This window comes from Falco naumanni, chromosome 2, assembly GCF_017639655.2.
Source record: "Falco naumanni isolate bFalNau1 chromosome 2, bFalNau1.pat, whole genome shotgun sequence".
NCBI classification, from domain to species: Eukaryota; Metazoa; Chordata; class Aves; order Falconiformes; family Falconidae; genus Falco; species Falco naumanni.
This window is the reverse complement of record NC_054055.1, coordinates 94242737-94268032: the sequence shown is the minus strand read 5'-3', so window position 1 is coordinate 94268032 and position 25296 is coordinate 94242737. Positions and strand designations below refer to the sequence as shown.

At 41.3% G+C, this 25296-nt stretch overlaps 1 protein-coding gene across 1 annotated transcript in view; it reads right to left on the bottom strand.

Annotated features, from left to right (window-relative positions):
- Nucleotides 1–21563, bottom strand: part of VEGFD (vascular endothelial growth factor D) — a 30752-nt gene extending 9189 nt beyond the window's left edge. Inside the window, exons 1-2 of the mRNA XM_040582683.1 lie at nucleotides 20939–21563; nucleotides 2884–3094 (exon numbers count right to left, since the gene is read on the bottom strand). Of these exons, the coding sequence (XP_040438617.1) occupies nucleotides 2884–3094; nucleotides 20939–21028 (301 nt within the window). The 5' untranslated portion in view covers nucleotides 21029–21563. The remainder of the gene's footprint in view (nucleotides 1–2883; nucleotides 3095–20938) is intronic.
- Nucleotides 21564–25296: the final 3733 nt, after the last annotated feature.

The window sequence follows — 25296 nt, the reverse complement described above, 5'->3', positions numbered from 1 at the left end:
TAGCCTAGTAATTTATTTTAGACTGATCTGTCAAATTCCGGCTGTGGGAAGGAATAATATGTTAAGTGACTGAACCAGAGGGAGAGAACAGTGACATTTACGTAATATTATCTAAAGTCTTGTTAAGAGGTGGCCCTGCTCTTTTTGTCTTTTGCTTACCTGATTCAAGTTATGGAATTACTTGAGAGTCATGAATGCTTATGCTTTAAGTCCTTCTCAGAATTATGGAAAACATTTTTCCTGTCTGTCCCTCCTCCACCAGGCTTCTAAAAATTCAAAAGCAACTTCTATACTCTTAAGAAAATTGCTTTCTCTTCCAATGCAGTCCACTTCTCTACTATTGTGCAAGCAGTGCGTACATTTACAGGGAAGTTCTGGGAAAAGAAAATCTTGAATACTTTTAATCTACATGCTATACTTTGTCTACAGATGAGCATTTATTTCTCTCTTTCCTACATGACTTTCCTTTTATTATTGTTAATTTTTTTTCAACTAAATGTGTATATTTAAATCAGTTTGTTCATTCCTGCAAAGTCCTCTCCCAGGGTTGATTAGCTCCACTTTCCAGTCATGGAAAAATATAAGACATAAGAGCTTGGTGTCCAAATTCTGATTTTATAGCATAAATTAAGAGAAGAATCACTAAAATCAATAGAATTTTCCAGAGTTATGTTTGTCTATCAAAACAGCAATCTAATCCTAGGCCTTAAAATAGAAAATAAAGTGTTTGCCAAACTCACTAAGGTACGTACGTGTAATCACCTCAGATGTCACTTCAATGAGTGTAAGCAGCGATGACCTTTCCAACTGCACACATCCTCACTTTATTAACCACTTTTTAGCAGAAGGGCCATTATAGGAAGGGGTGATCAAAGAAGTAGGTGTCACATTTTGTTCAGAAGCACTGTAGTCACACTGATTTTTAATGTGAGCAAGCACAGAGCAGCTCCTGAGAAATTTGGCTCTGATACAGACTCCAGCTTGAAAGCACTGCAGTCCTAGGTGAGCTGAGCTGCTCAGGAGAGACCGTGGTTACACGGGGTGACACAAAGCTTTCAGAGGACTCATCACTGAAGTTCAAGAAAGGGGGAATAAAGTCCTGAATTCACCCTGCTGGAGCTTGGGGTGCTGTGGAAGGTGGTCTAGCAGTGAAAAAAACAAGAAGCTTTGACCCAGCCTTCTCATCAAAACACTTTATTAAAACAAAACAGATGCCCTTGGCAAAGAGGTCAATGCTTAATGACTGGGAAGGGTGTGGGAAAGAAATACATGTTATGGGCTTGGGTTTTTTTAAAAGGAGCTTTAGTACCTTGAACATATTAAGATATTAGAACAAAAGTAGTTTCTGTCCTGAGATAATTCCACTATGGATTGAAGAACGGAGAAGATGACCCAATAGGGTTTTTTTAACTTAAATTTCCATGGCTTGACTTTGAATGAGAAAACGGACATCTCTGTGCCTAATATTAGACTTTTAAATGGAAAACAGAAAACACTTAACAGATGTTCCAAGCAGAAAATTACACCTATATGACTATGTAGTCATCTGACTTTATTACCTGAACAGTTACATTATCCTGCCATTTTTAAAAGCCCATTGCAATATGCACAGGGTAAGTAACACTTGATAACATCATCTGTTGTATTGCTGTTTTCACAAAAGGAACATTTTATTTTTTCAGAAATGCTGGTGCTTACTAAATGATCAATAGTGAGTAGAGAATTACGGTATTTGACACTGGGTACTACCTTCTAATAACTCTATGGATTGTTAATAGTGCTATGTAGACTTGTAAAGGTATGTAAACTAAATGTTTATCATTAATTAAAGCCCTCCAAGTATTCTTCCAGTATGTATTTGATTTAGCTTCTCTCTGTACAAAATTTCTATGAGAAGTTTGAAACCATGCCTTTGATGTGACAACCCTTTTCAGACTGGTACTCGTATCTGCATTCCTGTGCTGTGGCTCAGAGAAGCAAATTAAGGCCTTTGCTCAGCCATAATTTAGCTGAGTAATAGTGTGCAAATGTGGCTGTGGTTATTGTAAAAGTGGTATTGGAACAGGGTCAGCAATATCTGATTTCCCAAAAGGAGAGTGATATGATCACATCACTTCAGGGTAAAGACTGAACAAAAAAAAGTATAGCTCAGGCTGTCCTTCGTTAGGCTGCAGTGTGGCTTTGCTGTAGGATATCTGTTTGCTGGACCAAAGCATAGTAACTGATCTTTTATTTTACATCTATGAACATACAGTGCCTCTTGGGTGTCTGACCTACAAGGAACAATATTCATTTTTGCTACAGATAGGGCAATAGATTGTGATTCCCTGCATTCAGTTGTCAGTTGGTTGTTTGAAGATATTCTTCTCTCTGGAGAAACTGCCTCAGATGGATTGAAATTAAGGCAATACCTTTTTCCTCTGCAATTCCCACCCGGACACTGCTGCTGGTGCAGCCAGTGCCTTATGTCAGAGCACACCTAATAAAAAAAGGATTTCTATGCCTGCAGTAAAGCTCATTCGTTTCTACCTGAAAGCAAATTCTGAGATTTAGCACAATGTTGCTGGCTGGCCCCTCGGCCAGTCATTCCAACCTGTTCTTTGCACACTGACTTCCCCTCTTTTCTGTGGACTGACAAATCCATACATAACACATCTTCCCTTCGGAGAGTGTACAGGGAGCAATAAGCCTGATTTAGCCACAAAACAGGGAGGCATACTCAGGCTGTTGTCTGACATCTTTTCATACAAAGTAATTCTCCATGAATGCCATGTTGTTTCCAGTGCAAGTGTATTTTAGGAAACCCCTGGTACTTAATGCTTTATTGCACAAGAATTAGTGGTCCTGAAGCCAAGATCAGACTCAGCCACTAGCTGCACCTACCTTTCAGTGTATCGATATCATAGAAAGCAGCAGCAAATCTGGTGGAGCGATGTGATGCAGAGCGGGAGTCTAAATTGGCCAGACTCTTGAGTTTTAGCCTGCATTTCCACAGCTTCCAGTCCTCAGAGTGAGTGATGCGAAGCAGCTCTTCCAGGCTGGATGCTCTCCTGATCTGCTGTTCTGACCGTTCCAATGCTGACAGAGATGTCCTCTGGAAAGGAAGAGGGCAGTCAGAAAGGCAGTACCTTTACAGCCTGCCCCCAGTGCAGCACATGGAGCGCTGGCACAAAAAGGCAGCACATCACTGAGGACAGCTGAGAGTCCCTGGGAAAACAGCAGCACACAGAGATGTACTGGGCTTTGATAGTGTGCAGCACCAGACTGAGCTGCAGGATTTGCGCCCATATAAATTGGGAAGGGGAGATACCGACTTCCTCACCCTTTCCATCACAGGCCCCAGAGCTATTTGACAAATGCAGACTTTACTGTACCCCTGTCCCCAGGGAACCCGGCAGACACTGATCTGAGTTGGCCAGCCATGCCAGCATGAATCCCCAACCTGAATGAGTTCAGCTGGTGAGCACAACACGCGTGCCTTTGCAGCAAGCCACCTTGGGTGCCAAAACTCTGGTGCCAGCCATGAGACATCACTGCAGGGGCAGGTGATACAGCTGGAAGCTGCCCTAAGTACAAGGGCCCATCCACAGGGTGGGCAAGCACAACATTCAGCGTGCTGCAAAGGCAGGATGCACCTGCCATTTCCCATCCTGACTACCCTCTGGGTCACGACCAAGTCAGCTCAAGTGGCCTCAAGTCAGCCTCAGCACTGTGGCTGTGCAGCAGCATTAGCACAGTCACTGTATTTTCCACCTGTGTGATATACGTGACCATTCTCTGCTCCCATGGGAGAACGCTCCCTACAAAGAACTACCCTATCAGTTTAATGTTGCTGTTCGTTGAAAAAATACCTGTTTAACAGAAACTTAATATTGCATAGCACCCCATAACAATACTGGTTTCTTTGGCTGCTGCTTTCCAACATCTGTGTTTGTGCCTTTATCAAGGCACTGAGTATTTATTTCCACTGACTCACCAGTTCTGCTGAAAATTGTTGCCTCCAACCCAAGTAAAAGGTTATCTTTGTAAATGGCTGTGTTGCACTGGGCTGGTGCTCTCAGCTGTACTCTGGTCATGCAGCTGACTGTACTTTTTGATTTGCAAATAAAGGGCTGCAGTGCCAGCTGTCATAAATAAAACACCAGTTCTTAAAAGCAAAGCTGAAGTATAGGAAGCTGGCAGTGAGGTGTGTAGCAGCCTGGAGTCAACCAGTAGCAAGCGAGTGCTCTGTATAGGACTAGGGAAGGGGTAGGGGAAAGGGTCACCTATAAGAGGAACATTTTTAGATGAGATCTGAAACCCAGGCACTGAGTGCATCTGTTATTTATTATTAAAACATCTGTGGCATTTATTTTGCAATGATACAGATGTTAGCCTGTACGTACGGGCCAAGTTAGTTTTTTCAGTAATTACCTTCCACTGACCTAAAATTCCCTATGTAGTTAGCTCAGAATAAGTTATTTGCTCTTCTTTTATGCCCATACAGAACATTATATTGTGCACTAGAAATATGCCATGTTTTGTTATAGAAATAGCTGGTTTTCATAGATGAATGACTTCTCATACATTTCATATGTAGTAAAAACTGGAAAACCCATCTCAATACCTATGGACAGACAGCTTGGATGGAATGTGAATTCTTAGCACCAGTAACTGAATTTCAAGTTAGTTTTACAAACAAGCTGCCCAGAATTTTGCTGATCTAGGAAAGCTGAAATTCAGCTTGAGGTCAATGTGTCAAGAGTTATTTGTTCTAAGAACCGCAGCTTATATTCACTCCTATTCACAAACTGTCTCCTTGACCTTGCAAAATTTGAGAGTGTAAGACCAGCACTCTCACGATAATGGGACCAAAGATATAAAACTGAACTCTGTTACCCATTAACAAGACTTTTTTTCTCTCTTTGTGTTAAAAAGATGTTCTAGCTGAATCAGCATCCAAAACTTCTAGACCAGACTGAATTTACAGAGAACCTGCAAAATGAGATGATGGTATCCTGTAAATTACAAGACATGTCACTGTACTTCTTGTAAGAGTCAGTAGTTTGAGACTATCTTTTCTATTTCTTTTACTGAAATATCAAGAGGCTTTATTGATTGTTATTATATGAGCAAAATAACCTAAGATGAAAGGCACAGAAAAAGTATACATGCCTCCTCAGGGTAAGCAAAGATCTCTGGGTTTATCTAAAGCAAGAACTTGTACTGTTTTAAGGATTTTTGTATTTTTAAAGCTATACAAATTCCTTAATGTGGACTGAATACACTGAAATTAACCTTATGCCTTCGGAAGTATTACTGTATAGAAAGGAGGAGAAGTTATATTAGTAGAAGTCATTTTTATACCAAAAAGTGCATCTCCAATAGGATTTGAATTCTGGAAATTAAAAAAATGTACTTCTGATATTGACAAGTAGTAGTGTTATTGACAAAGCCTGCCTATGTGTGCAGGGCTTTCCTAATTTTGCTGGTCTTCATATATTAGAAATTCAAGAATGGTTAAAGGAATGGAAGGAACAGTGCTCATTACAGAATTCCCTCAGCAGTCATCAGAAATGTGTCCTAATTTACTAAACCATGATCATCCAAAACTCACACAGAGTCCTTGGAACAGAGTTATCATATCTCTGTCAGCTCCAGCCCCGCTCAGCGTTGCCTGGGCTATTCAACCCTGAAATTAATCTTTTGCTTCTATTCATTTCATGTTTCCTAACACCTATCCAAGCTCTGCAGTTTGACCTGATCGCCAGTTGCCTACCATCACAATGCCAGAATAATTGTCTTCCTTCTTGTATTTGACTTCTTGGAGGCAACGGTTTTAAAGTTGGTTTTCTAACTTCTTCAGAGGAATCCTGATGCAGTACAGAATTTCTTGATGCCCTTTCCAGTGACAACAACAGCATGAGACAAATTAGAGTCTCTTCCTTTAACACTGCTCACACTAGGTAAGATAGTGAGCTGAAAGCACTGCTAGCTTTTAACAGAGGGCTGAATCCCAAATAGTTGTAGGTTTTTACAGTGTGGACACAATGGTGAGCGGAAAACACTGGTAGCTTTTAATGGAGGGCTGAATCCCAAATAGCTGTGGGTTTTACAACATGGACATCTATTTTGTTTGTGAGCTAGTCACTCTCAGCTTCCTCTATAGCCAGGGCAGAGAAATATAGACGCTTTCAGAGCATGATTCATTTGAAAGCCTTTCTACTGGCTGCCCAGCAAACCTGGGCTCACAAGATCACAAGAGGTATCAGTGTGGTAGATCTTTGGTCAAACAAAGCTCAGCGCAGCTATCTGGGGTATAAAACATCTGAAGAGAAGCACCTAATTTTGTTTCATTCTACCTAAGCACCAAAACAGGAACGATGAATACCACCTTATGTGTTTGGTTTGAGTCCTTTGAGACTACTACAATGCTCTCAAACTAAAATGTTCTTCTAAACACTTGCCACAGCATGGACAGACTGTTCAGCATCCAGAAGGACATCCCTCATCCTTATACACTTTGACCATAGAGGTAGCTATCCGCAACTTAAAAGCATTCAAAACTAAGAGCTTAAAAAATGAAAAGAGCGTGGAAGGTCCATCAGCCCCCCCAGGTGGGCACAGCTCTACAGCCTTGGACACCACAGACTGAACTACTTCAGTCAGGCACCCTCCTTGCTATGACATAGCAGCACTGAATAACGTGTCATCACAGAATCTTTCCAAACCATTAATTTCTAGTTATCCTGTTTTGGAAAGGATGGTATCAAATGAAAACACAGAACCTCATACATTCTCAGATAATACCATAGATGATGTGCCCATAGGGCTGCTGGCACCTCACAGATGTGGAGACTTCTTTCATATATTGCAGTTTAAATTCAAGCCCTGTTTATATATAGACAAACAGACTGACTGAAAAGTCCCACTTAGAAGAGTGCAGCTTTGCACAGAAAAATTAATGTTTCACAATGTGAAATTGGAGGAAGGTGTTAGGTTTAACAGTGTCCCAAACCTACCTCTCATGTGATGATAAAGGACTTCATCCCTTCTTATAGTGATATGGAGTGGACAGCAGTTAAAATCAGTGTTTGAACAAGGGTGGAGCTCCCTGCTCAGCCACAGAGCAGGGGGAAGCGCGCAGAGAGGTCAGACCTCCACTGACATTTCTGGGAGACCAGCTCCTCACAAAAAGCTAGAGAAACAGAGCTTCCACCTGTCTCCTTCTCCTGACCGTAGCCATCTGCACATGCTATTTCCCACTTTTCAGATACCCCCCTATTTTAGGCTTTCTCTGATAACTACAGGCCTGCCTTCCAAGTTCCCCTCCCATTCTCCTCTCTGCTGTCATCATCTTGTACTGCTTGGATACCACTGTGCTCTTAATGTTTATTTTTAACTCCTTTCCCCATATTTTGCCATGTGGGAATCTAATGAAACTTACCTCAGGCTAAGCTGTTCAGCCTCCTGGTGCAGAAGAACATACATTTTTCTCCCCTCCATAGCCTCATTCTACTTCCCTTACATTGACCCAAATTTTAGTAGTCAGCTGGGGTGAGCTGTCACCACTGTGGGAGTTGTTTGTTCTAATGGCTGTAACCTAGGTGTGGAGCAGGACTTCACTGCACTTCGCATGGTTCACATAGGTAGCAAAATGCTGATCTCTGGCTCCAGAAAGCTTAAAGTACACATTAAGGCTTGAGAGAGAAAGTAGAGAAGGAGCCGTTGGCAAAGGGCCAGAGTAATGTCCTTTACGTGCTTCCAAAATGAACAGATTACCTGTGGAGCCGTATCACTGGAAAACTCCAAATGTCCTAAACTTTCAATACCTGTAAATGTACACTCTGTAGACAACCAAATACTTGAGGCTATTGCCTACAAGAAATGTTTGTGTAGAGCTCATCAGTAGCAGATATCAAAGTAGTAGGTTTAAGGACTTCATTCTTATCTCTTCAGCTTGCTGCTGCTTTTAATACCATTTTGCTAAGTATCTTATCTAAGAACGAATCCAATATCCAGAGATAAAAATTAGATTCATATTTAAATGAATTTGTATTTTTTTTGTAACATTGACATTTCATATGTTCCAAAACTATTCTTCAACTCAAAGAGGAGTGTCTGTTTTCCTCTATTTGGGCTATGAGCAACATCATTGACATCAGGAAATGATAATGTGGGTTAGCATTGTGATTTTTGGATAATTACAACTTCTGTCCTTCCAAAAGAAACCATAATGGGCTATCTATCTTCTTCCTAGGAATCTGAAATGCCAGAAAACCCCTAAAAGTAGTTAGCATTGGAAAGGAACAAGAGAAAAAGTGGTGGTACGTTCAGTGGCCTTTCCCACCTTGGACCCTGGCTTAAATCAGACACTGAGTTCATTACCCTGTTTACTGACGCCACTTAAATATTTGGCTTATGCATCATGTCATACAGATGCACAATCGCACACCCAGTCTGCACTGTTCAAACTGGGCCTTGTCTTAAGAGTCAGTACTGACAGTCTCCTGCCCGGTGCTGCAGCTCAGCAGTTTGCACCTTTTGTCCATGCTTGACAAGCTTCTAGATTTCTTGCCTAAGAAAAAGTACCCTACCCTTTTCAAACGGATGTCTGAGTCAGCCAGAAGAACCCGTGTTTGCAGAACTCCTCTTTTTTGTATGTGCCGCTCTTTCCAGCCTGACACAGATGGTCTTTTCATTAACAATGTGTTTCAGGATCTCCTGGAGGTATTTTGAACAACAGAGGAAAGGTGTGTAGAATATGATAGTAAAAGGCTCACTAAAGTCCTAAATCTATTTGAGGACCTATAGCACAAACACATGCCTAGGACCCAAAATTATTTCTTTCCAAGGCCATCAGCAGCTATCAGTACTTTTATCTAAGAAAACAGATGCATGGTGAATAATGGGGTTTGTGCCTGAGGAGGCAGCAATAAAGCTTGATCAAAATCCATATTTTGCTCTGAGGAAAGTCCTGATTGCATTTCACTATACTGAAGCACAGCCACAGACCCAGGACATACATCCTGAAAGATTACACAGGTGACCCCTTTCCTTAATAAGCCCCACCCTCACAGCCTTTATCCACAGTGGGACTTAAACCTCTGCTTAAAGCTAAACACATGTAAGGACTCTTCTGAAAAGGAATGTTTTTCTGAGTTAGGGTCACAGATACTATTGTGGCAAGTGCTGCATAAACACCAATGGAAATCTTCAACATTATCACTGTGTCTGGGGCCAGGACAAATGATTAAGGAACCTCTCAATAACCTCGCACTCTTTTGTGATCCATCCTCTCGACACTGAAGCAACAAAAAGAAGGTAACAGCTTTATCTTGCCAGGGAAAGCAGATTGTAGCTGCATAACACAGAGTGATGACTTTTAATGCCACATATCACAAACATGGCCAAACACGTTTAAGCTAAGTTCAGGTTAAATCTTTCAAAATTAACTGAGTGGGGGGTGGGGGGGTGTACGTAGTTTCATTGCAAAGTGAGGGCACTCTGGCAACATGCGAGGACATTTTGAATCTTTGTGTGAGTGTTCTGTGCTTAATGCAGCAGTGGCAGCTGCATTAGGTTCCAGAGAAGTCATGTAGGAGATGAAAGCTTGATGCAACCAGAAGTTGAATCCCCCCCATTTTTGTGCTGCTGGAAGGCTATTCTCAGAACTAGACTCAAACCAGTTTAAATACTAGGTAGTTGATTCATTGCCACATGAAAATACCAGGGAAATTTGTTGCTATACATGCTACACCTGACAATGACGCCCTTTTCTTCTGTGATGCATTTTCCAAGGTGTTTTTACAACAGTGTATGAGCTGGTCATGGTTATGCGCTTATCTTGCAGAGGTAGATTGCTTACAGCTCCCGGCCACCCCACAATCATTAAAAATAAGGAAAATCTGATCCTATGGGTTATTTGCCTGAAAATATGAAATAGTTATCTGAGACTCCTGTTATAGTTAACAGAGAAAAATAGGTCCATAGGGTGCATGTTCATCTAATTCTGAAGTCTGTTGGATAAACTGTGACTCCAAACTGCCTCTTTCTCTCCCTTGATGCTGAAGGAGGAGTTGGCAGGTCACTAACTCCAGAATCCCACTCAACTGAGAGCAGTCAAATGAGATTAAATCCCTTCTCCTTATCCAAAGCACAAGCAATTTATGAGGGACAGCAGTCAGTTTTTCTCAGGTACACAAATACAAACAACCAGGAATTGCAACTGCACCCCACGGTCCGAAGGACCCTGGACTGGCTGAAGGCCAGCACGGCAGCTGTCTGGTCAGAAGAAAGTGCTTCATTCCCTGCCTCAGAGCCATAGGGACCAGTTGCTCAGCCTGTGGCTCACAGCACACAGACTGTGAGCAGGTGTGGCCAGGGAACTATAAAGAAGTTCCTGTAGAAAAGTCTTGTTTTCTCTTGGCAGGAAAACAGGGCAGCTCCTGCCATTGCAAAACCAATGAAGATCTACATGGTGTCTGAAGGTCTCTCGTTTGACCATTTTCCTGATGAGAGTGCAAGCTTGTGTGGAGTTTCGACAGTAAGAGGAACCCCTTTTGAGGATTTTCATCATTATTAGTAGTATTTTTAGCATTATTGTGGCTGTTAGGAGTACGGAGTCAAGTAGAAACACAAAACAGAGGCAATCCCTAATGTGGTGTCTACAGCCAAAGTAAAAGATGAGAGAAAACAGAGGAAGGCATTCATCCAAAAGGAGTATAGTAACAGAAAATATTGCTCAGAGTGATGGGCCATGAATTTGAGATAGCAGGGACTTAGCCATTGCCAAATTTTATCATAACAAATATTGTATATAATACAGAATCTTGTATCCTTGGGGTGTTGCATAATGGGTAATAAAACAGTGAGAGAATCTTCTGCAGCTTGAAAATGACAGGCTTGCGGGAGTGACTTACTGCCTTATCAACAAGGAACTGCATCACCCTATAAACATCTAGCATGAGGTGTCTAACTCTACCTCATCTGACACATACTAGTTTGCATTGATTTTATCATCACCATTGTATTTCATTTCTGAGCAGAGAAAGAACATCTACATTTCAACTGTTCCAATAAAATCAGAAGTTTGATTCCCTGTCAGCTATGAACTTCTGATATACAAAGTCTCATCCCTGACTGTATCCCCTCTGGAAGCATGTTTATCTATGCATTATTAGTGCACAAATAAGCTATTTTTAATTATAGTAAACATGGCCACAGAGAGACAAAACAATGAGATATTTTGAATTCCTAATAATATTATTCTATGAAACAGATGGGCTTATCGTGGGATTTTTGAGTGACCATGACAGTCTTTGCCGTCATTATTAGAAGCATAGGTGGTTTCAGGTGCATGCATTCAAATGGTGACTGTTTAAACAAATACTCAATTCTGTTCTAATACTTAGTAAAAAATTTAGGCTTTCCCAGTGCACTGCCTTATCCAGACTAAACAATATATACTAAAATAAGATGGATCATCAGTTACACCATTAATAACCTGGAGGGAAATGCTGCTTATGGTGGGGGCAAGTTTAGGCCCTGTGAGGCAGATTTCCAGCTGTCACTTTTTTAAGAGGATGCTTTCTCCAGTGAGAATTGTATTGAAAGTGTACAGCTATATTGTGCAAGTATCTAGCAAAAATATGCAACTGGACTGAATTTCTTCTTTAAGAGGTTGGAAATGGCCTCTATAGTCTTTCCTTAAATATAAAATTAATAAGGATGGTGTTACAGTTGAGAAATCCTACAGTTGCAGTTGGTGTACGATAGTCAAAGAAGCTGGGGGTTTGGGGCTTGGAGGCAAAGTACCAGGGCAGCACTTTTTGCTTTTCAAAGCATCCTCAGAAAATTGATACCTTGATTTGCCTGCTAATATTTTCAGCTGTGCCCACTACTTCAGCATTTTCTGCAGCTGCATCGAAGGGAGGTTCCATGTAGCTCGCACCAGCAAAAATATGCATGTCAGACGTGCATCGTCTGGCTGTAATGGCCAGACAGCTACTCCCGCTGTGCCTGCCGAGAAGGAGTGCTACTCTGAGTGGAAAGCCTGAAGGTCACCTCTCTACCCTCACAAGTGCCTGCTTTCCCAGAAGAAGCTGAAGGACTGAAGAGCAGGCATTGGAAAAAAAACCCTTTTGCTTCCCTCGCCCACAGCTTAAGCAAAACCTCTCCCCTGTCTGCCCCCAAGGTTAAAGAGTGTTGGCCTTGGCCATGCATCCTCTCAGGAAAGGGTGACTGTGATCACACCGCTTCATCCTGAAGGCCTGTGTGTCATGGCTGCTGAAGGAGAAACTGCATAGAGCCCTGTCCTGTAAGAAAAGCAGCGGAGAATTGCCAGAGCACAGAAAGGAGGACTGACAGATACGTTACTTGGGGGTTTGGGAGGAACATAAAACAATAAAACTTATGGTTTGACTGGGTGTGGTATGAGGGGGCAAGAGGCTGACAGGGGGACATTTACCTGAGGCTGCCACAATTCTCACTGATACAGATGTGATGTTTGAAGGCCTCTTTTGCTAAAACCTTGTCAGTACATCATCTGGCCAAGACCCAAAACTGGAGGAGAAACAACTTCTAGACTGCTCCACCTTTGATGTTCAGTGTGGTAAAAATCTCCCACCAGACCCCCCATCCTGGAAGTCTCTCTCCTTGGGCTCCAGCCTTACTTCCAGTGAAGACAGGAGACTTAATTACAGTTTCCTAAACTTTGTGGTCAAGGTGGTGATAAAACATTTTCTACTTTAGCTGAAGAGGACATGTTTTCACAAGCAAATAAATTAGCTACCCTATGACTTCAAAAGAACAGCTGCTTTATATTTTGAATGGTCTTTTGAACTAGAATAGATCTTCGGTGGTGCCACAGCAAACAAATAGGACCTCTTGCACTTTAGCAGCGTGCTTACATTATCAAAATACTCAGAGATGAGACATTTTGGTTGCTATATTCTTGGTTTGAATGAACCAAAATATTCAAAGAACTAAAACTATCAGAATTGTGCATGATTTTGTGAAAGCATAAATCTCAGAATAGTTCATATTCTTTTTCATATCCAAAGCAGTCAGAGACTGACAATATTTTATCAAAATACCTCTCACAACTATATACTTTTAGCCAGCTAGGTCTTTACAGCAAAATAAGGGAGGCTTTCTTCTAGCCAGCAAACATTTTCAGAATCAGCTGTAACTCCCATCAAACTAATATTTCTTCCTCCAGCCAGGTCTTTTGGCTCTTGTGGGAAACATCCTCACAGCAGCTGAAGCGTGATTCTGAAGGTGACAACATTCACTGTGCATCATTCTGTCAGCAGTAATGAAAAAGCTGGATGGGCAAGTGGAAGAGTAGGTCTGCTATAGTATTGAATTTCTTCCTGTTCAAAACTAGTCATCTACACGGAGAGTTTACCTTTAGGTCCATCCTACAGTGGATCAAACAAAGTCTATTTGCTTGGTCTGTGAAAGGACACAAATGGATTGTCATAAATGTCCAGGGTGGCAACTCACTGATATATCCCAAATCTACTGACAGCCTTGGGAGTCTTACAGGACATCTTCTGACCCTCTGCTTGCATGCTGGTTTGTATCATCTTGCATTGCTGCAATCTGGTCAGGCAGCTGTGATGCGCAGCTAGGAACATTACATAGCACTTACTCCATCACAGACAATGTTAGTGCTAGTCTAATATTGTGACAGGGTACACATGTCAAGAATAGCATATTATATGTGTTTACAAAGAGTGTGTCCAGACTGTAGTCACTTTCTTTTGATATTTGTCCATTCTTTGGAAGTCACTGAGGTTTAGACAGTGGTTTTGGAATGGTTCAGTAATAGAGACCTGAATGAAATCAGATGACTATGCATGCTTTTAACACTGAAAATATTTTTAAATATGATGAAGGTTCCTTCAGTTAGTGCTTTCATTGGTTTCTGGGTTGCCCCAAGACACTTTAATAAATGTTTTGGAAGTGTGACTACCCAAGTGGATGGCCAGGTTTCAAAATGTCACTTCACAAAGCAAAGCCATTGCCAGTACTGAATGAACTTATGTTACCCTGATCACATGCACACATTTTCCTGGAACTGTATTTTTTCTTTAGTAATATTTCCCTAACAGTTCAGGAAAGTATCCTAACATGGTTTCTGAGTCACATTGCTAGTTAAAGCAAAAAGTTTTGCCTGTTTGTGTGGCACATGCTCTACATGCAATGTGACATAAAATACAATAACATGATGCAACTTTTTTTGCAATTCAACCCGACTCGTATAGAATTCCTTCCCCAACTGCACACAAAAAGCGACCATGCTGCAGTTGGTGACAATGAATTCTTAAAAATAACCCAGCATGCTTCCCACCTGCAAGCATGGCTCAGACAAAGCCTGATAATCCTGATAATAAGGTGACATCCTGATAATAAGGAGAACAGCCACCCCTTTCCAAACCCATGTGGCGCTCACGCTGGATTGCCAAACCCCATGTGTTCAGCTGTATGTCCCTTGTACTTAGCGTGACTTTGCTGAAGCAGGAAGAACCCTAGATGGCGTTCTACTACTAGCTGAGTGGTCGCACACTTTAAGTCACATTGGGGGGCGGGGGGGGGGGATATATGAAAAAATATGCAAATATAAATATCCTTCAGGAAGCTGAATTTTTCTTAATGTGAGCAGACTAAAATACCCTGCTCAATTGTTCTGCTATTCATTGATACAGAAGCCCATATATAGCTCTTTCACAGGGATATCAAAAAAAAGAGCAAATTCTGCTTGGTCTTCCCATCAGCAAATAAGGTCTCTGCAGCTGTAGTGGGGGCACATTGTCTCCATTCTTCAAATCCCAACAAGAATTACGAAGATTTGCAAAACATCCTGGGAGTTAGGGAGCAGGTGGAGAAGTAGATAAGGGACTGGCACATAGTGGGAGGAAAAAGGAATTCTTAAGGAATAAGGGTTTCTGTAGGAAAGGTATCAGATTTACTTCCCTGCAGCAAAATATCTCAGGACATCTCCCCCACCTCCCCCAGAAAAGCTGAGCAATACAGTCATTTTGGAACTACAACTCAAAGCTCAGCCCAAGAACATCAATGGCCAGTTTTGTAACTGGATTACTTGCTCTGAGAGAAAGGTCTAAAAGCAACATAGACCCTATTCATTTACTATAAAATAACTATAAAAGCTACTGTAGAAAATTTTTAAAGGGAATGAGAATACATGAGTAATCACTTACAATAACTATATCTTATTTATTTTTCCCAAATACCAATATGGTGTCCACAGGAGATAAGACATAAGTAAACCTTACTCAGATCTAGTCTGGAGCAGGGACAGTATTGATCAGAACAATATTTGCAGACACAACGGCAGAGGTCTCACAGGCCACAGTTTGCACCAGCTCTTTTTTCCATTTTCCAGCAGACTGTTTGCTTCCTGTGGGAGCCTGCATCAGTACTACCACATCAGTGGTTAGAAAGAATGCAAATGCCTGTGAGGGAGAAAGCACAAGTAGGCTGCAGAAAATAGAGACAAGCAACACTCACTGAGCTGGAGCTGGTTGCTTGTTTTGGTTTCCTTGAGACCACAAATTAACAGAAAGTTGGTTCACTGCCCTCTGAACCTGCCTTCCTGCCTCCCCTTGTTTTCACAGTTTTAGATTTGAGCCACAACTGATGTCAAAGTTTATGTATTGCTGTCTTCATTTCAAACAGCTGACTATTAGAATTAATTTCTCAAACACTGCATCTGATTAAACAGCCTGATGTACTTCTGAGAGCCCTGCTCTATCCTTGGACATTACAGTCCTAGCTGAGATGGACTGGACTGGATCAGCAGCTGTGAGGGATTTTTTTGCTCTTTCTCATGAGCAAGAACTGCTCTTGATAAAGTAGCAGCGTGTTATAAGTTCCCTTTCCAAATTGATAAGAGCCAAGGACAGATGCATGGCAACAATACAGAATTGTTCTTTTATCCTTTGCTGTACCTTGTCAAGGCAGTAGCAGATAAGTCAGAATAAATTGGCTTTCCTCACAACCTCCCTGATATCTTCCCACTCCTGAAGGAAAAGCACAATCATTTCTGCAGGAATGCAGCAAGTACATTTTCACACTTTTTGGCTCATCGTGCCTATCAGAGATGGTAATCACAGAGAATTAACAGCAGCAGTGAAAAAGCTGGGGTAATAAAATACTTCTGAAAATGACAACTTCATAATCTTCATTTTAAAAAGTTTGCTAACTTTGAAAGGAAGCTGGATGCAAGGATGAAAAGCCTAGCTTAAACAGAGAAATTGTTTTCAACAACCTTTAGAGTTGTTTTTTTTTTCTAGCTGCTGAGGAGTTTTCTGTACTTTCAGGAGTTACCTTTCAGGAAGATATCACAGGAGATAGAAAATTTATTAGAATCTCTCTTTCCTAGAAACAGAGCACACATTTGCAAGCAGTTATTAAGGAGCTTTGTAGGTCTGTCTGAAAAACAGTGTCAGTGGTAATTACAGAGACAAAAGCTTATATCCAGCTCTGCTGCTCAGATTTCTTTGCAGAGCTCTGTTTTTGTTGCACAGACAGACCGCAGCTGGCTCTAGGAAGGGAGAGATGCAAAGAACGTCCTGATTCCTTTCACTCATGGTGTGATGGCTCTCCAGTATTTCCATGCCTTCCCAAGGGCAAGGCATTCTCCACTTAGGTGGTCCAGGGCCTGAGGATCATGGGGAAGTGTTTTTTCACTCTCACCAGTGGGCAAGGGCTATGTACCAGCTGTGTTTGGAAAGTGGCATCCACCTCTGTCCAGCTCACAGTGGCAATACAAGATTGTTGAATCTAGGAAGAGGTGTTAGAGCAAAAATGACCATGCCAGGCTGTATTGATGTTGAGTATAGAAGTTTTTTTACTTCTTTACTACCTTTTTCAGGTTTAGGTGTGGAAAAGGAGCGCATGTAACAGACAGCAGCCATGTTTACCTCCTGGGCTAAACACATCAAACCCCTCAGTCTTCTGATCAGAAAGCGAATTTCTAGTTCAGTGACACCACTCAGCCTATCAGCTGTGGATTTCTCTCTAATGAACCAAAGGAGGGTGCACCATGGGGAGAAGGTCTCTGCAAACAGAAAAGGCTGTGATTCTGTTATAATTTGGGTATTACCAGTTGCCCCTTACTCTTGCCCTCCCCCTAGCACTTTATTAGTAACGTAAGGGGCAGAATAGGGCAGGGAGCAATGAGACTCAGATTCTCAGAGATCAAGACCTTGCAGCCTCATTAGAGAGGCCGTTGTAGTGTTGGAAGGCAGAAACAGCTCTGACAGATCATTGGCTTTTCTTGGCAAAAAATTCACCTTACTTCTGATGAATATAGGACATAGCTCTTTGCATCTAATTTTAAAATTCTGGGAAAAAGTAGCCTGTATCTGTCGTTGCTCTAGAAAAGGAAAAATGTGTGGGAGAGAGACAGGAAAACAGACAGCAAAGTTTGCGGTTCCCTAGCTGAGGGGTTCCAAAATGTAAGAGATTGTCAGGACAAAACTTCAACATGGAATTTTTAAAGCACTTCCTGATGGGGGGTAGGGGTGGGGGGGAATGCTCAAAGTGCAGAAAACCCATGTGGGAATCCAATTGTTCAATGAGAACTTCATCTGTCAGGCTGGCATCCTGAACCAAGCAACTGGCGTGCGAGGCAGAGGCTTCCTGCCAGCCTTGACGTGATTTCAGCTAAGGAGCCCTGCCTGACACCTGCGCGGCTGCGCTCTCCCAGCTGAGGCTGCCCACTGCTCCCCATCATGAGACTGTTTTCCAGTTGTTTATAACACTGCCAGATGTTAGATGTTGAGGCTGAAACTTTCCATGCCAGATGTCTGCCTCAAAATTATTTGAATAATTTTTTTTTTGCTTTCTCTGTCAAAATGATTTGACCGCAGTTGAAGATGAAGCTCCTTCTTTATCCGTGCAAAAACATTTTCTGGCAATCTCATCTCTGCAAACGTCTGGCATTTCCCCCTCTGTGGAACACAAATGTGAAGTTTTGACACCTGAGGAACCTTTATTGGCCCAGATGTGTCTACTGCTGTCACTGCAAAAATCCATGCAAACGTAAAAACCTCTGAAAGCAACAGCAGAGACCTGCCAGGGTTTAGCAGCTAGACGCTCAGCATATGGGGCCTGTGCTGACCCCACTGCATTTGGGAGTGGAGCAGGACATAGGTGCAAGGCACTGCAGGTCCAGCCCATGGGGCTGGGAGATCTCAGGCCACAGGAGTCGGGCAACCAAGGAAGGGAAGCTGCCAGATTTGCCTGTGGAGGGGGGAAGGAGATGAACACTGGTGGAAGAGGACAAGACCTGGCCAAGGAGGCTGAGAGCATCTGGGGAGACCAGAACTAGAAACTGGGGTCAGGAAAAAAAAAAAAAAAGCTGGGAAGTTGTGACCACAGAGACAAAGCAAGAAGCTAGGGATGGAGGAGAGAAGCAGGGACCGTGGTCAGACATGACTGGAGAGAAAAGGGTCCAGTAGGGCTGTCTCTGAGGAAGTTGGACAGACCTCCTGAGGGTCTGAAAGAGAAGCAGGACATCCCCACCCAGGAGGAAGCAAGTAGTAGAAAGGAGAGCACAAACAGGAGCCCAGTGGGGAAACCGAGACCCTGAGTCCTGGAGGTGAAGGAACATGGATCAAAAGCTGGGGTTGGAAGAGGTCAGGAGTGGTGAGAGGAAGGAGCTGGGCGTGATGGGCAGGGGACGACCAGCCTTGGTGTGCACATATCGGGAAAAGGGACTGCTGTGCCCAGAAGAGGATGGGGTTTCTGAAGACTTGGGAAAAGCCAAGCACAACGGGGATACTTCTCTATCACGGCAGCTTGTACATAAGCTTTTTAAAATTCATGGCATTAATTAGGCTACTTGCCAAAGGGGTATAAGAAAGTATTTAAATCCTTAGCCCCCCCAAACTGTTGCATAATACCATTCTGACACCACCTGATGGTTTAAACCATCAACAGGATTAAAACTTCAGGTGTCCTGGGCAGAGCTCAGCTGCCTGAACTCATCTAACAGGGGGAGGGCAGGCTGCTGGCTGTTCGCACTTCCTGGGTCTCGTTAGCTGTGTATTACCTGCACCCTGACCTTGTGGGTTTTATCCAGGCAATACTGCCATTGATCTTACAGAACCTTAAAGATATAAGATAAGGTAGGTGAATGCAATACATCTCTCCTGTGTTCTGCAAGTGCAATTTGAGGTGCAAATGGTAAGAACAGGCATAACCCTGTGTACCATTAATGCTGTAACATGAAAGACTTTTTGTGGGGTATATCCACATACGTACGCACACAAAAGCCCACATGTCATACATGCTTTAGCATGACCAGAAATCTAACATACCATGTAAACTATTAAAAGAACACTAATCAACAGCTTAGCCAAAAATCTCTACACAGAAAGAGCCAGAACAAGTGGAAAACCAGTCCTTTCCTTGTGACAATCAGTAACCAATGCGTGTGAAACACGGCCCTTTTTAGTGTGATCTACACAATACCTTTAGGATAATCTTGGAAGCTAACAGTGATTTGTCATTATGTACAGTACGCTGTGGCTAAGCTGGGGTAGCCAAATTTCAATGAAAAGAATTACAGCTCTGGATGTTGGACAGACAATCCTATCACAGTCAATAAACTAAAACCCAGTCTAAATTAGCAAGAAGAGCTCTTGTATTTTTTCTAGGCAAAGTGGATATGGTTTCAGCATTTAATTAAAGGACTAACTAGCAGTGTGCTACTATGCCGAATAAACTTGTTTCCCACATGCGGACAGAATTATCACCACTGCCAATACTATCAACAGTAAGTATTCTATATTAGAAAGCGCTTTCTGGTTTAAATAAACTGATTCCTACATGTAAGAAACCAGTCCTTTATCATGCAGTGCATAAAGGTAATGTATACAAGGCTGATTACTCTGGTCAAAGAACTGATTACTGAGGTTGTAAATTAAAAGCTTGTGAATGGGGAGGAGGCAAAGGAAGGGGTTAGTCATCAGTCATCCTGAGGCACACATTGCTCACCACTGCTAACTTCTTGTGCTGGCAACAGCAGCCTGCAATTAAGCACATAACCTAGCATTTCTTTTCTAAAACACAGGTCAGTATGCAATGCAGTTCACAGGCTAGTGTGTAGTCATCTCTTGCAAGCAGGAAGTTTTCTGAAGTGAAAACGAAAGTATTAGCTTGTTTTGCTCTGTTAGTGAAAAACAATAATTTGTTCTGGACCACACACTGAATTAATCATTTTTGGACACAATGCACATGTAGAAAGTTGTTGCAGTTGTTGTTCTGATTTTTCTAAATGATTGTCCTGGATGTTCTCACATTGTCTCAGAAAGTCAGATCTGAAAAATCCTACTCACAAGGTGAGGCTTCAGCTTAAATTTTGTTGCATGTATTATATTCAGAAGAAAGGCTAATTCCCAGGCAGTACGCTCTATTATTACTAGTTGCTGCTTATTTTAAAGTCCTGGATAATATCTCCTAAAAAAACAAAAGAAAAATATTTTTCTGATTTCTGGCAAACAAGAAAACAACTGATGAAAGCACGTTTTTAGAGGAAAATTTTCAATACCAGAATACTAATCCCTGCAATTATAAATACCTAAAATAAAAAAGTATATTTAACAAGTATTCTAAATGTTCTAACTTGCATTTTTGTTTAGATTTTGCTTTTATTTTGCATGAATGACACTAAAAGTTTAACTTAAGAACAAAGTAAACAAGTACTTAATAACTAAAGACATAAAATATTGAATAGCAAATATGGGTTTAACTTTATAGGGTTTTTTTCCTCTATGGCTGCTAAACAACTGTGCGACTACACCATCACAAAAAGGAAAAAAAAAGTACCAAAACATCAAAAAGACCACAACTTTGCACATTAAATATATGTAATTCTGTCAATTTTGATTATTAAGAATGACTGTAAATAAAGATCACCTACCTTCACAGATCCATTCTCATAGTCAGATCCTTGCAGCAGATGTAGAAAAGAAACTATGAAAATATTCACAGTTGCCCACGGTTTGTACATTCTGATGTTTAAAATCCACAGGTTACTATGCAGTCGTTATCATACAACCAGAAATGTCCGTTTTGAAATGCATTTCTCTATCACCAGAAAAGAAAAGCTTCCAGAATTTCTCTTATAAATTCACAAAAGATCCCAACATCGGAGAGTAAATATCTGGCTCTTTACTGCTCAAAACAATTGTAAGTTCATCTAGAGAATGTAATTTCTTAGAACAGATTTTAGATACACTTGAAAGAAAATCATGATAAAGGTTTAAATAGATATATATCTGTATGTATACACATACACGCTCACAAGTGATCGGGTATGGATTCCAGTTAATGAAGTTAATATATCTTCCATCAAGACACAGCGAAGCATTCAAAATCCATCTGTGGTCCAGAAAATGTAAGAAATCTGCTCTATTCTGTGCTCCGTGTTACAGCAGGCTTTTAAGATGGTAGCGTAATGGCCAATGTTTTGAGCTCGAGAGCTGTAATCCAACTCTGTATTAAAACTTTTTTCACAGCCTTCATGGAAGCTTGCAGAAGCATGTGTCTTAAATCTGATACAGACTTTGGCAGTAACACAGTCAAATTTTGGCTCTAATCCCATTTTGTCCCTACCAATAGCATAGCAGTTTTTAAACTAACTGATGCAATCTGGATTCCCATATTTTAAAGAAGATTACCTGAAACATGAAACTTCAGCACACTTTCTTACACACCACACATATTTTAAATTACTTCTAAAAAAAGGGAGGGAAAGGAAAGGAAAATAGACAGACTGACTTTCTTTAATGTGTTCTATCATATGGCATCAGGTTTTCTGAATAATTTTAAGAAGGAAAGTCAAAAACTATCTTTGACAGCAAGGTTTTGATTTTTTTTTAATGAAATCTTATAAATCTACAGATATAAAAGGAAAAAAAAAATTTTTTATTGCAGCGAGACACAATCACTGTTTCTGCCCCAATATGTGCATGCTTTTTCTCTGTACATTTCTGTATTTAAAATCCAAAATGGAAATCAAACATTTAAAATTATAACATAGACAAAGGCTCTGATAATTATGAACGTTAAATCTATATCTCTGTACTCGTGTTACATATTGTGTTCAGGAGAGTAGTTCCACTCTCACATGGCTTAGTGTTTGCGGAATCAGACTCTATGGTTGTTAATATAAAACAGTCATATAGCTAATATTTCAGAGCACTGGTTTCCTACCTCTGACATCCAAGCAGTAGCTGTCTTAAATACAAGTCATACTCCTGTAACTGTCATTAGCTTGCATAATTTCTTCCTTAGGTATTCACCACAAACAGACATTGGAGAGAAAATTATTTTAATCCAGCTGTTGTCAGTTAACTGAGTCATGTTTTAAAAACATATATGTAACTGTATTGTTTTTTAGCTTTGTCTTTTGCCACTTGTTTTGGGAAAGCAATCTATTTCTCATTTTTTGGCTTATAACCCCACCCAGCCCACACTGGTTCATACAAGGACAGGAGGACTGTCATGTCTTTGAATTGGGTGTGAAAAAGCTCCTCTCCCTGTGTGCCTGCTTCTGCCCCTCGTACCTTCCCTGCACCCAGACTGCCAGACTTCACACAGTTTCAGAGGCCCCACGCTACAAGGAACAGTCTGTGTCTGCACTTTAATTTACCATTAAAATACTTTAACTATTTCATTTATCATTTTAAATTAACGTGTTATCTAATGCTTATGTATGGTCACCTTGACCTCATGTAATGTCTCCGTTTTCCTTCTGATACTAATATCCATGTCTTTGCAGGAGCTGAAAGCCTATTAAAATAGATGAATATGCCTTAGCTTTGGATGCACTGCTTCTGCATAAGGGTTCAAACAAAAAATAACCACTTTACTCTCAGGGCTGCACGTTAATAACTTTCCATTGACCTGTAGTTAACTGGAGGGAGTGCCTGGCCACAAACATCTCTCATTTACAACATCGTTATTTGAAACACAGAGCCAGATCCACAGAGCAGGCAAGGAGCAATACGTGCCCTAAAGCTTGGTGAGTGGGATACTTACGCAGCCTGTCCCCAGCACAGTTCAGGGATGAGCTGCTCTGTTCCCCCTGGCAGGGCTGGTGCACAATTTCACCAGCCAGACTCCTGCAGCAAGCCTTCCCTCTGGCTGTCAGCCAGGCTGCTGCTGTCCTTCTCAGAGGCATCATCTCTCATCAGCATAAACTGGCAGAAGCAAAAGAAAGCCCAGGAGCAGCATGGAGAGTTTTAAATACCAGCTATGGAATTTCTCCCGTTAACCCAGTGAGTGTTTAAATGCATACACAAAGCAAAACAGCTTCAGCGGGGAGAGTGAAAAGCACCTGTGGTGGTATGTTCTGCAAGTCAGCAAGGAAGGCACGTTTCAGAGGACAAGAGCATAGCTCAGGTCTCTGCTCTGAATCAAGGAGGAAAGCAATTCAAACCCAAGGGGTCTCACATCCTTAGGCTCACGGTGAGGGTGGTGATTGCCTTTCTGCCCTTGCAAGACCCACAAGCTGTAGTTAAGGGACTCTTAGCAATGTAGCGCTAGAAAAGGAAGGCTGTTTGTTTTGGAAATGTTGGACGGAAACACCACCGTAATAGTTTGTGTGTGTTTTAGGTCATCGCTGCTACTTACCAAATTCAACTCTGAATTACAAATACATTTGGAAAGACCAAACTTGCATCTTTCTCAAAGCAAACCATTTATCAGAAAGGTTCACCCACCTCTGGCTTCAGAGGGCTTTTTGGCAGGAAGGCTGAACTGACCCTCAGGCACTGAATCAAAGTTGTTTACAAGAGCAGGTTAGTTGCTGCAGGCAGAAGAAAAAAACACTAGCCTCTCCCTTAGGACTCAGACAAAGACTAGCAAAGAAGGAAAAAAAACCCCTTTTTGTTAACTGCAGAGGGCTTTAAATCTAGCTCAAAGTTGTTAGTGAAAGCAAAGGCAAAGCAAGAGATAGGACAGCAGAGCAACGCTGATGATGGATTTTTGGGAAACAGCATTTTCACCATCTGCACCACCATCCCCATCCCTTTCCCTATTGTTCTTGTCTCTCACCTCCAGTTCAGGATATGAATCAGTGCTCCCCCCAGCATCATCTCAGCCTTGCTCCTCACACACCTTTCTTACAATTTTTCCAGCTTACTGCAGCACTGAGAACAATTTAAATACTTTTGCATTGGAGCTCATAACTCAGAGGTATGTTGAGATTATATTGCAGGCTGCCTGCAACAGCAGCGGACAGAGTTGCTGCCTGACCAGACACCTTCCAGGATAATGCCCTGTTTGCATTTAGTATATGAACACAAGTTAATAATATTCACATTCTAGTTTCTTGTTTTATCTCAGTTTGCTATTGTAGAACCACCTGTTCAGTTCTGTGCATGGCTCAGATTTGTATTTCTTTTCAAATCTAGCACTGTATAAAAACATGCTCAAATAAAATTTACGTGTCTATTTACATGACTCTACTTTTTTAGCTGAATAAGCAGCTCCACTGACATCAACAAGGCTAAATATTGTGTAACGAACTAAGAATTCAAACATTTATGTCATGTTTGGGTGAGCAGCTATAGATTAATACTGAAGCAACGAATCAGCTCTTTGCAAGAAGATCTTAAAAATTTAGTTTAGTTAAGTCTATTTCAAATATTGATCAACACGGATGTCTCAAATGGATGAACACTATGGATGAAAAGAAGTTTAAATCTATTTATCTGCAAACAGTATGTATAAGTTATTCAATAATATTTGAAGCATATGACACACTATTCCAGAGGAACAGTCTCGCATACATTGCACAGAAACCCTGATTCACTGACTCCCATACTCCGTTTTTGTGACGGAAGGGAACATATAAAAGACCCAGAATTTGGCAGATATTCCTAAGAACAGATTAATCATACTTTCTTGGTGCTTTCCACTGATTTTTAAGATAGAATGAGACCAAGTGCAGCTTATCTACAAGAACTGCTTACCATGGTGCACTGCAGGTTCTATACTTGGGCTTCACAGCACATTTTAAAGAGAAAAAAGGCCAGTACAGATAACTGGAACTCAAAACATAGCACCATGTTTATCTTATGCATTTCTTGCATGCATACACACCCAAGGAACAGAACACTTTCTTGAAAGTGCTGAACAATTCATATTCTTCAAGCTGAAATTCTTTCAGGTGAGATGGTAAATTCCTTCAGCTATTTGAAGATAACTTAACACCCACAGATAGGTAAACCATATTAATTTGGAGAAATGTACAAAACACAAAAGGAAGAT